This window comes from Mesoplodon bidens, assembly GCF_964165515.1.
Source record: "Mesoplodon bidens genome assembly, chromosome: 1".
In the NCBI taxonomy this organism is placed as follows: Eukaryota; Metazoa; Chordata; class Mammalia; order Artiodactyla; family Ziphiidae; genus Mesoplodon; species Mesoplodon bidens.
This window is the reverse complement of record NC_138176.1, coordinates 123,160,205-123,173,273: the sequence shown is the minus strand read 5'-3', so window position 1 is coordinate 123,173,273 and position 13,069 is coordinate 123,160,205. Positions and strand designations below refer to the sequence as shown.

Sequence of the window (13,069 nt, the reverse complement as noted above, 5' to 3'; positions counted from 1 at the left end):
AAAGTGGGTTCTTTTATAAGTTATACAAGAATTGGCATAATAGCAATTGGCGTCACTCTTGACCTATATGGACCTAACATTCATGTTTTTCACTGTTGGCTAGCAACCCCAGGGATTTAAAGGACAGGCAGTCGTTTGTAGTTTTGCTGAAGCATGAATTTAAATTATGACTGTGCCAGAGTGGTGTGGCAAAGCATGTTCAGTCACCTAACCTGACATTTCAAGATACAGATAGTTTCTTTTATGATAACTCTTATAAAAATAAAATCAACTGTGATTTTTATAGGGGAATTTATGTAATATAATTGCATTTAAATTGTCACCACAGAGGTCAAGGGCTTTATTGCAGGAGGAAAAAAATTCTAAGACATACTCAGTATCAGTTTGAAAGCAGGCATTAGGTCATTCTCCATCAGATATTGTCCAAAGGGAGAGAAACTGCTCCAATTTTATATTTCTTGTATCCTAAAAGTCATCAGTTAAGACTTTAGAGCAAGTCTCTTAAAATTATTAAGCCAGTCAACTCAGTCATCTTGATAGAAACTAACAACTGGTATATTTTTACCTATTTCATGCCTCTGCTGGCTCTTCAGTCAGTATTTAAATCCGGAAGATGTGTAACAAAGAAAATATTTGTTGAAATAGTAAGGAGCACTTGATTATGGTAAGACAGATTGTTCTTTATTATCTTAGAAAATGTGTTACATATACTTTGAGCACTGTAATAATATTGCTATTTATTAAACCTAGTCAGGCATATCTGAATATTTTAGTACTAAGATCTTATTTTTTATGTTATTGTACTTGTTACTGTTTCCCTTTGAACTGGGATGAAGTAGAGAATTGCTTGAAAATTAGGTTAGTACAGTAATCTGTCACAGTACAGATTCCAACCTGATTTCAACTTTTATATTGATATTTTGAGGAATGCTGCTTTTTGATTTCATCATATTCTTCTGTACATACGAGAAAAAGTCTGTATTTTGATCATCTCAGATGATCAGTTTTTAATTCAGGGTGGTGTTTAACCTAGAAACACAGCATTTGGGAATTTGTAGGTCATGACTAAGTCACGTTACCAAAGTGATTTGTCTTCTCTTTTATGCTTTCTGATGATAAGATTGCATGAGTTTAACATCCTAAGTCTTTTCTGTTTGATGAGTGTTATAGACTATTTTGATATGTGGAATCTCACATAGCCAATGTGAGGTTGTAGAACGATAACTTCCACCTAATATTGATGTCTTTTGACCCATTCTGACTTTCACCTCTTCCATATAATGTAAAGAAAGGTGTCAAATTTTGAAAGGCAGTGACAGTAAATAGTCTATTATTTATGCCTCTTCATTGTACTAGTTCAAGAGAAGCAGAGAATAGATGAAAAGAGACTGAGCTTTAGAGTCACAGAACTAAATTCAAATGCTAGGTCTCTCCATCACATCCTGACTTTAACCATGGACCTCTCTGTGTATAGCATGTAAAGGGGTATAATAATCTCAGCTTTATAAAAATTGATAGTACGGAAAGCACCCAATGTGATATCTGTCATAGTAAATGCACAGTCATGTTAGCTATTTTTCTTTATTATTCTTTACATTAAGGTTCCACTAATGTTCAATTAAAGCTAATCTTTGTCTTTGCAAAAGGAGGAAAAGCACAACACACAAGTGAACAATAAATACAGTCCAGAACTTCACTTAAGGCATTGTTTAGCACTTTTCCATGTTTTCTATGTTTCTCGTACAACAGATCTTGCTGAACTGATTTTTTCCCCATTAGTCATTTGCTGGAGGTTATAACTAGCAGTGTAACTAATACATTGGATGGAGTTTATGGAGAAGAGAAGATTCACAGAGAGTGCTTATTCCTTCACTACATGGGTGGTTTGGGGGGAGGGATTAATGAATACATATAATTTTAGTTATACAATATGAAATTGGGGGGGGATTATACTACAGTTAATGAAAAGTACAGTGCAGGTAAATTGTTTTTAATCTCATATAAGCTCAAGGCATTGTTTGTTAGTTGCATTCTGTGAAAGATAGTAAGCATTCATAACTAGTTTTTAATTAACAGATGCTCTTCTCTGTGAGTCTGCCTTATAGCCTTGTATCTGATTGTTTACACTTTCACAACATTATTCAGGTAAATAAATAGGGGAAAAAACCTCATTTGGGTACCTGCTAACAACTCTTACAGGATTTGATCGTTTAGCCTTTTGTGAGCCTCTTTAAAATGGGAACGATGACCACAACTCAACAGAAATAACTCTAACTTACAAAGCACTATATGTAGAGGAAGACTTCAGCAACAATATGATTATCATAATCAGACATTGTATTGGGATAATTTTCATGGGTTTTAATTAATTTTGTGTAATGCATGTCATTCAGTACCATGGTTAATTTAGAATTGAATGTGTTAAGAAGACTAGTTTCTGTAAATTTTTTAAAATCTTATAAAAACATACTCATTAATATGAAAAGAGATATTATTAACCCTGCTTTATAGATGAGGAAATTGATACATAGAAATTTGAACTTACGTAAGGTTATTTCAGTGAGTAGACTGATATTATCAGCTTTTAATGATACGCTTTTTTTCCCTAGAAATGAGCAGGTCATTGGTGAGAAGATACTTGTTGTCTAATGATCTTGGAAACGTAGCTCATTATTTTAACCTGTTGAATAAATAAAATATAAATGTTGAGCAAGTTTTACATCTCAGTAGCTTTAGTTATAAAATTTCAATACAGGGAACTGGTTTTATAAATCATACCTGTACTTGTCTACAACGTATTGGCAGTGCTGCTTTTACTCCTCCCCATGCCCACCCCGAATATAAAGGCTTGGGAGCAATACACTATAGTAAATTTGATATAAGTCAGCTTGTGACACCCATGTGATTGTAGATTGTACTTTTCTAGACAAGTACCCATCTTCTTCGAGCCAGTTAAATGTCTAGAATAAGAGTAAGAAGAACAACTGATAAAGGTGGGTGTTGAGACTAGAGAAGACTCAGGTTGTGGAAACGTAAAACCAGAATTCAAATGTTTGAAGGACTGTCAGGTAAGAAAGTGATTAGGCTTGTGTTTGACTCCAAGGGGTTAAGCTTGGACCTGTGTATGGAAGTTAAAGTGAGAAAGATTTTAAAAGAACTTGGCATCTGTCAGAACTGTCTGGAAATGGTAATGGTTTTCCTTGGGAAATAGAAAGTTTCCTGTGTTTTGTCTGTCATGGACTAGACTGTCACCTGATGTGCATCAAGAGGGTTAGAGTCTGACCATGTATTTTCTGTTACTCAAATAATGAGATTAAGTGTGCAGTGTATTATTAAAGTGGAGTGGAGAAAAGGGATTGCTAGGAAGTTTCTTTGCGATAAGGAAGACATGTATGCATGGGCCCAAAATGACAGATTTTAACTCCTTTTTGTATAACACTTTTCCACTCTAGTATTTCCTTCTGCTGTAAAGCAGCATTTCTTTGTATTTTCCAACGAGAACATAGTTGATAAGTTTAAAGGCCTTTACTTCTGTTTGTTGTTCACTAAGTATAAACGAAATATCAGTGTTTACCGCAATATTATTCCAGGAATACAGAGTAGTTCCTTAAAGCAGTGATGAGATGAGAAGGAAAGTGCTTTACTTGGATAAACTTTAGAAAAGAATGAAGTATGACCTGCTTGATTCAGGGATTCTTTGTACTCTCCAGCCGCTTTTTGGCTTTTCTGTATTGCCAAATTATTTTTGTTCACCAGATAAAATTCCCTTCGTGTAGCTCCTTTCTGCTCACTGGTTTCCATGATCTGCTAGTCCACTTTTAAAAGGGCCGCCAGATTGACAGTGCTGCTTTGTTGTTCTTCCCAGCTCTACTCTAGGGCTCCTGCCGCTGATCTCAAATGCAGGAGCAGCAGAGGTGCTTTGAGAGAGAACAGAATGTCAAAGAGTCCAGCGGGGGACCAACAGATTGTGGGAAACCATGTGACTGTGTGATTCACATCTCCAAGGAGAGAGAACCGGTTGTTTCTGGGTCTAGATCCACCCTGTTATGAGGATAATACCATCAATAATGTAATTTAAATTGCCTGGATGCTTCGACACTGGCTTGAAAAAATAAAACTTTTAGCAGTGAAGTTACTGGTCAGATGAGTTTGAGTAGAACTGAATTTGATGACATTTAAATCAATTTAAATCAAAAGACAGTGGATAATGACTTGTAGTTTAAAACTAACGTTTTATGTATTATGGGGAGAGGGTAACTCATCTATGTATATATATATATATATTGTCACTAAAATATTCAACTTGATTTGTTTGCTACCAGCCTTAGATGACCTGAAGCTATTTGGTTTGTATATTGCTTCTAACAGTGAAACCCTTTAAAAGGTGATTTGTATAAGGCTTGCAGTTGGGAAACTTGTATAAGGCTTTCAGTTAGAAAACAAACAGTTCCAACAAAACAGTTTGAAATGAGTAAATTTCAAATTTTGTCTTAAGGCATTTTTGTCTTATCATGGATTAATTTCTTAGGTTCCGTTGTTATGTTACTGCTAATGAACTATAACTTATGAATTTGCGTTTTTGTGTACATTTAGATCAAGGAATTTTCTTCAGTCCTTAGAACGTTCAGCAGGGAATGATGGTAACATTAATGTTAGGACAGTGTAACGTAGACCTTTCTTTTAATCTATAATTCTAGGACGACATAGACAGCCTAAACCCAGTGCTCAGGGACAACCCGCAACTTCAGGAAGAAGTGAAAGTCTGGGTAAAGGAACAAAAGGTTCAGGAGATTTTTATGCAAGGTAACTGTTTTGAAATTATGCATTAATATATATACTTTTGGAACTGGGCAGTTTCTCATGTTTGGTTTTGGTTGTTCAGTTATATGCAATACAAATAGATGACCCAGTCTAATATTTTGAGTTATATATAGGCCAGGGAAAATAATAGCAAAATCAGAATAATTTCAATAGGAAATTGGTAACTTAACCAGTTATTGAGCTAATTTCACCATTAATTTGAGCTGAATGCCTGAAATGAAATTATAACCACACAGGTGTTTTGTTAATAGGAAAATTTCCATACTGCAGAATGCTTTAGGTGTGTCCTTCCTGGAGAAGGAAGCATTGTTTGCTGTGGAGGGTTGCCCAAAGCCACAGTTGATTTCCTTTGAAGAATGCTGTTGGTATCTGATAAAAGTGGCCTAATTCAGTTTGCCTTCCTCAGCAATGACCACAATACTAGTCTTAGTTTTGTTTCCTTTTTTTTTAGTAAGTTACAGGTTTGTCTTCAAACCAGTGAGATTTTATGGTTCTTAGTGATTTCTTTTCCTGTCAGTAAAATCATATATTGAAAATGTAAGCTTTTTGTGAAATTGAACTGAAACCGCAACAATATGACATGGATACATGGAATATTGATATTTGGTTGAATGTTTCTAAAAGGAATTTTGTTAAATTCCCATGTTTATCTGAACCTCAACTTCCGTGCCATTTAATTTAAGCGTTAGTAGAGATAATCTCAGTTGTGGCTGCCTTTCTTTGTATGGGTTTTTATAGCAGCAGATCATCTACTTATTAAATTCTCCTTAGGCTAAATATTTTTTAAACTTTTAATATGGAGAATTTGAAACATACAGAGAAATTGGCACATGGAAGTTCACCGAAATATTCTATCTCCTGGTTCCAACAACTGTAAAATAAAACCTTGGTAGGTTCTGCCCCACCCGTACTCTCATTTATTTCTGTCAATTTTCAGACATTGCTGTGTTCTATTTTTAAACAAAGCCACCATACCATTATTATGCTGAAAAATTAATAGTTCCTTAATACCAAATACTGAATACTCAGGTTCAAGTTTCCATTTGTCTCATAAATGTCTTCATTGATTTTTCACAGGATTGATTATTATTTTATTTATTTATTTTTAATCTGGGATCCAGAAAATGTCCACAGATTGATTAGTGGATATGACCCGTCTATCTCTTTTTTTTCTTCCTTTCAATTTATTTATTGAAGAAGCCAGGCTAATATTTTTTTAAAGTAACTTTTTTTCCCTTGTCATATTCTTAGAGGTGAAATCATTAAGGCAGTAATCCTTTCCATCCTAAGCAGAATTACGTGAGACTGACTCCAGATTGTGTGTGGTGGTAGAACAAGGCAGTTAAGATGGTGTGCTGACGGGTATTGAAAATTGGTCATATTTGGAGTTAATCTATAAGCTATTTCTATATTACATTCAGAAAAAATAATTTGGAGTCTTTTTCTTCCGTAGTTAAAAATTCTAAGACTATATATAGTTTGTATAATAGATTACAGGTATGAATGTGTTTGATTCACAGGTAATATGGAATACTTTCTACAGATGTGTTAGATTTATATTTTAGACTGATATCAGCATAGATTTTTTTTTAAACTGTCAAACATTAAATCATTGATTGATATGTTAAATGTCTTAACTGTAGAAGAAAAGGCATCAATCTAGGACTCAAAAATAAATTCAGTTCTAGCTCTTTCACTTAAAAATTTATTTAACCTATCAATCTCACTCTCTTAATTTTTATAAACGGAAATATCTGAGAGTTTTTGAATAAGATTCAAAAGATTGAATAAGCATCTGCAAATTGTGAAAGCATTTTGTAAATTGTTAATGTATAATACTATCATATTAATAAGGTGCACCAGATCCCCCCCCACACAGTTCTTATTAAACTTTCAAGTACTTGATACCATTTTAGTACCTGTGAATTGAAGAAATTTTCATCTCCATTCTCTTTTAAGACATATTTAAATATATACAGATATATATCTTTTATTATTTAATCATTACCTATTTTCTGAAGGATATCTGTATACATATATAGATATCATTTTTAAAAATGAGTTTAATCCAAAATTACACCAATATGGCATTTTAGTATTGTATTTATAAATTCAGTTAACAGTCTCTGCATGTTTTAAGACTTTGGCAGCTTTTCCTGTCACTGGAATCAAAATTTGTAGTTGCTTATGGTAAAGTTTTGGCAACTAGAAGGTTCATACATCAAGTTCCAAATTACTTTCCCATTTCATCCATGAACTCAGTCATGTATGATGTTTGTTTTTTTAAGGTCCTTATTCCTTGAATGGATACAGAGTGAGAGTATATAGACAAGACTCTGCCACCCAGTGGTTTACTGGCATAATTACTCATCATGATCTCTTCACTCGCACCATGATCGTTATGAATGATCAGGTAAATAGTCCAATTTTTGAAAAGAGTTGGTTACAATTCACATATTCCATGCCTCTCCTCCGCCCCCGCCCCCCCCCCCGCCCCACAATGGATCAACAGGTTGACACCAAATAATTTTCATCTCTAGGTGCAGTCATGTAATCCTAATAAGTTCAAATGTGTCTGATGTTACATAGAGGTCACTTGAGGTCACAGCGAGATAGTGATGCCAAATTTATTTCAACACTGATAAAATCAGTCCCTGAAATGGAGGCATCAAACTCTTATTTGTTTAGTCTTTTTTTTTTTTTATCAGTAGGTCAGCTAAAACTTTCTTAAAGTCTCAGTTTTTCTGCCTCTCCAGTAATAAAAATATTTCCCAAATGGTTTCTTTTCACGAATGAAAACTTTAATGCACACTGAAGTTCTTTTTACATCAAATTCCAGAGTTGGGATGCTCCCTTAAGTTTTATAGCGAATATGGTGAATGTTAAGGATATGAATTTCATAGGGAGTTTTAAGTTAACAGTCTGAAATTCTTAATTTCAAATCTTTTAAAGCTGTACTGTATTTACCCCCAGAAAATAGATATTTACACCTTCCTACCTGAGTGGATTGTGGAGGGTGTCTGAATAAATGAGAACCCCCCCTATAAACAATGCAGATGCTTTGGTTAAAATTCTAGTCAAAATGCTAAATAAACTATATCATTTAATTTTATTTAATTTTTTTCCTTAAAAGCTAACAAACTTTGACCTCTCAGTGAAGCACAAAATTGCCTTTAGTTTTTAAAATAGTTCTTTCTTTAACCTGTCTTTAAAACTATTATTCATTTATATGATTTTTGTCCTTTTCTGCTTCCCATGCTCTACTTTCTTCTTCTTCTTTTTTTTTTTTTTGGCCACACCATGCAGCTTTCAGGATCTTAGTTCCCCAACCAGGGATTGAACCCAGGCCCCAGCAGTGAAAGCACCAAGTCCCAACCACTGGACCGCCAGGGAATTCCTGTCATGCTCTACCTTCTTGTTTTATTTTACAGCTGTTTTTGAAAATTACTTTTTATTTTTGAAATACATTTTATGACTTGGCAATATACTCTTGAATAACTCTAATCCTTGTTTTGCAAGGTATACTTGCAATAGATGTATTTGCTTTTTAATTTTTAGTTAACATGTGAAACAGTAGCCTTATCTTTAATGGTTAAAGTTGATTTATTGTAAGTCTGACAGTATCTCAAACTGATTTCTAAACATCTCTACTCAGTAAAGAAATTGTACCTAATATCACATTGGCTAGCTGATTGGATTTAATTTTTGTTCTTGTTTTGTGTCATGGATTAGGTACTAGAACCACAGAATGTCGATCCTTCTATGGTTCAAATGACCTTTCTAGATGATGTTGTTCACTCTTTGTTAAAAGGTGAAAATATTGGCATTACATCACGGCGAAGGTCTCGTGCCAGTCAAAATAACAACACTGTTCACGTATGTATGTTGTTAGTGATGGATTATGGTAAAATATTTTCCCTTAAATTACTTAGGATCCGGTAGTGAACAATCATTGTTAATTGGTTATTTTTAGGGTCATTATACACGTGCCCAAGCAAATAGTCCCAGACCAGCAATGAACTCCCAAACTGCTGTACCAAAACAGAATTCACACCAGCAACAAAGAAATATTCGTCCAAATAAGAGGAAGGGCTCAGATAGCAGTATACCAGATGAAGAGAAGATGAAGGAGGAGAAATATGATTATATAGCACGAGGAGGTAGGACCTACCTTTTTTAAAGGGCATGAGAACATATAAAACAAAAATACATTTAAAATATGCTTATTTAATATTAATTTGAAAGATAAAACTGTTCTTTTTTTAAATCTTATAGAAAATGCTAAAGGTAAAAACAAACAGGTGATGAACAAAAGAAGGAAACCTGAGGAGGATGAAAAGAAACTAAATATGAAAAGACTGCGAACCGACAATGTTTCAGACTTTTCTGAGAGCAGTGACTCAGAAAATTCAAATAAAAGAATAATAAATAATTCCTCAGAGCAGAAGCCAGAGAATGAGTTGAAAAATAAAAACACTTCAAAGATAAATGGAGAAGAAGGAAAATCCCAGAATAATGAGAAGGCAGGAGAAGAGACACTAATAGATAGCCAGCCTCCCTGGGATCAAATACAGGAAGATAAAAAACACGAAGAAACAGAGAAACAGAAGTCTGTTGACTCTCAGATTCAAGAAAAAATGATTATCCGTTCATCAGAACAGGCCACACTTTCTGATCATAATTCTAATGATTTACTTCTTCAGGAACGCAATATGGAGAAAACACACACAGTGGAATTATTACCAAAGGAGAAGTTTGTATCCAGACCACCCACACCAAAATGTGTTATTGATATTACGAATGACACTAATACGGAAAAGGTGGCTCAGGAAAACTCAAGTACCTTTGGCCTTCAGACACTTCAGAAGATGGATCCTAACATTTGTGATTCAAAACATTCAGTCACAAATACAAAATACTTGGAAACAGCAAACCAAGATTCTGACCAGAGCTGGGTCAGTGATGTAGTTAAAGTAGATTTAACCCAATCAAATGTTAGGAATGCTTCTTCAGGAAATGAAAACCTGAATATGGAAAAAGAGAAAAATCAGTATGTCTCTTACATATCTTCTCTTAGTGCAGTTTCTGTCACAGAAGATAAGCTGCATAAGCGAAGTCCACCCCCAGAAACTATAAAATCTAAACTTAATACTTCAGTAGATGCTCACAAGACAAAATCCAATCCCTCACCTGAAGTTGTTAAACCTAAAATTAACCATCCCCCTGATTCTGTAAAGTCTAAGCCCACTTTTGCAAACAGCCAAACTGCTGGTGAAAGAAGACTGGCAAATAAGATAGAACATGAGTTATCAAGATGCAGCTTTCATCCGGTTCCTACTAGAGGCAGTACATTAGAAACTACAAAAAGCCCTCTTATCATTGATAAAAATGAGCATTTCACAGTTTACAGAGATCCTGCACTTGTCGGGTCAGATACAGGAGCTAATCACATTTCACCTTTCTTAAGCCAGCATCCTTTTCCTCTTCATTCTTCATCCCATAGAACGTGTTTAAATCCAGGTACCCATCACCCTGCCTTAAGTCCTGCACCCCACTTACTGGCTGGATCATCCAGTCAAACTCCATTACCTACCATGAACACTCATCCTCTGACTAGTGGTCCACACCATTCTGTTCATCACCCTCATTTACTTCCTGCTGTGTTACCTGGAGTGCCTACTGCCTCCTTACTTGGTGGCCACCCACGACTGGAGACTGCTCATGCCAGCAGCTTAAGCCACTTAGCACTAGCGCACCAGCAACAGCAACAGTTGTTACAGCACCAGTCACCTCATCTTCTTGGACAAGCCCACCCATCTGCTTCATATAATCAGCTGGGACTTTATCCAATTATTTGGCAATATCCAAATGGAACACATGCATACTCAGGACTTGGTCTGCCTTCTTCTAAGTGGGTTCACCCAGAAAATGCAGTTAATGCTGAATCTTCGTTAAGGAGGGTAAGTTAAGCTGTGGTTTACCTCATGTCATATATTTATTAATCAACATATGTACAAGTGCTTTTTTCAATACCCCATTAATTTTTTAGATTTCTTATTATAAAATATGCTAGAATTTTTGAAACAGTTATTTTTTTAATTATGATGAAACTTTTGATGCTTAGTAACTTTGGAACTGTAAAGCTAAAATTTCAGAAAAGCCTATTTTTTTTTAAAACCAATTTAAAGAAGTAAACCTCTTAAGTTATTTCTTATATACTTAGTCTTCATAACTAATTAGGGTATATATCCATAATTATTTTGCTCAGGTAAATTCCTAGAAGTGAAACTTCTGGATATAAAATTTATGTAAAATTGTAAGGCTCTTGATATGTATAATCAAGTTATTCTTAAAAGACAAATTGTTATATTTCCCAGTTAGATACATTATATTGATGTATACTACAAGCTATGATTCTCTAAGCCCCTAGTTCTCTTAAGGGTGCCGAGGCTGGAGAATCCTGATATTTGGGAGTGAAGATGGGGCTGAGAGTCTCTCTGCCTGACAAAGTATTGCTGAAGGTGGGGGACAGGGCTCTTTCTTCTTCCTTCATGCGCTGTGTGGTTTTTCTAGCCAGATTAATTTTCCATGCTAAGAAATGGTTGTTGAGGGCATTACCAGCCCCATTCTGAAAACTGGGGGATTGGGTGTCACTGTTAAACTCTAGGAGGCAACTTAATCCTTGGCGTGGACCAGGATGCTCTTCAGGTATTCCCCAGAATCTTTCAAAACACATTTTATTTATTTATTTTTATTGTGGTAAAAGCCGCAACATTAAATTTATTTAACCATTCTAAAGTGTACAGTTTAGTAGTGTTAAGTATATTCACATTGTTGTTCAACAGATATCTGGAACTCTTTCATCTTGCAAAACTGAAACTCTGCCCATGAAATACTAATTCCCCTTCCCCCTGAGTTCTTGGCGCCCACCTTTCTACTTTCTGTCTCTATGATCGTCTGCTTTAGATACTTCATTTGAGTGGACTCATACGGTATTTCATGTAGCATAATGTCCTCGAAGTTCATCCATGTTGTAGCATGTAACAGGATTTCCTTCTTTTTTAAGCTGAGTAATATTCTGTTATATGTATATAGGTATATACAGGTACCCTTGTAATCTGTATAACTTCAGATTTCTGGATCTTGTAGAATTGAGACCTTATTTTATTTTATTTTATTTTATTTTATATTTTATATATATATATATATTTTTTTTTTTTTTTTTGCGGTACGCGAGCCTCTCACTCTTGTGGCCTCTCCCGTTGCGGAGCACAGGCTCCAGGCGTGCAGGTCAGCGGCCATGGCTCACAGGCCCAGCCGCTCCGCGGCATGTGGGATCTTCCCGTACTGGGGCACGAACCTGTGTCCTCTGCATTGGCAGACGGACTCTCAACCACTGCGCCACCAGGGAAGCCCGGGAAAAATTATTTTTGATGAGAAAAATTGGCAAATAAACTTGATGAAATCTGGTGAAATGTATTTTAGCAACATGTTTTCTGTTTTTTTATATTAGCAGCATATAGTCTTTTGTTGTTAGAATCTTAGGAAATCTTAAAAGCTAGGTTCTCTGTACATCATTTGTAAGTTAAAGGCAATGATTTCAATATCTGCAATCAGTAAATAAATTTCTGGAAATAACTTTTTTTTTTTGGCAACACCGCACAGCATGCAGGATATTAGTTCCCCAACCAGGGATCAAACCCCATGCCCCCTGCAGTGGAAGTGCAGAGTCCTAACCACTAGACTGCCAGGGAATTCCCTGGAAATAACTATTTTAATGCTGATTGATTTTTTTCATCATATGGAAAAATCCATATAACTCTTGTTAGTTACTTATTTGGATATTTCTCATAAAATACTTAATAAATATACTGCTATATTAGTATGTCACATACTTCATAAATATACTGTTAAAGTCCTGCTGTGATACTGTGTTTAGTTTTTTCTAGTAACTGAAGGATGATTTTTAAAAATTTTTTTGATAGAATTCTCCCAGTCCTTGGTTACATCAGCCTACCCCTGTGACCTCAGCAGATGGTATTGGATTACTTAGTCACATTCCTGTCAGACCTTCCAGTGCAGAGCCTCATCGGCCTCTTAAAATTACAGCACATTCCAGTCCACCATTGACAAAATGTTTAGTAGATCATCATAAAGAGTAAGTTCACCAATGCTTAAAATTTGTTTTTTATAGTTTTTCTTAATTCAGTTTATAAATAGATAATTTTAACAAATGTCTTAAAACTGG

General features: G+C 35.1%; 1 protein-coding gene across 10 annotated transcripts in view; it reads left to right on the top strand.

The window, feature by feature from the left end:
* Positions 1-13,069, top strand: part of JMJD1C (jumonji domain containing 1C) — a 328,631-nt gene that overhangs the window by 277,868 nt on the left and 37,694 nt on the right. For 9 of the 10 annotated variants that reach the window (XM_081234570.1, XM_081234571.1, XM_081234566.1 and 6 more), the window contains 6 exons: positions 4,698-4,803; positions 7,110-7,234; positions 8,554-8,697; positions 8,795-8,981; positions 9,097-10,781; positions 12,807-12,979. In XM_081234570.1, the coding sequence (XP_081090696.1) occupies positions 4,797-4,803; positions 7,110-7,234; positions 8,554-8,697; positions 8,795-8,981; positions 9,097-10,781; positions 12,807-12,979 (2,321 nt within the window). In that variant the 5' untranslated portion in view covers positions 4,698-4,796. Of the gene's footprint in view, positions 1-3,992; positions 4,070-4,697; positions 4,804-7,109; positions 7,235-8,553; positions 8,698-8,794; positions 8,982-9,096; positions 10,782-12,806; positions 12,980-13,069 lie in introns of those variants that run through there. The other variant, XM_081234568.1, reaches the window with a different exon arrangement.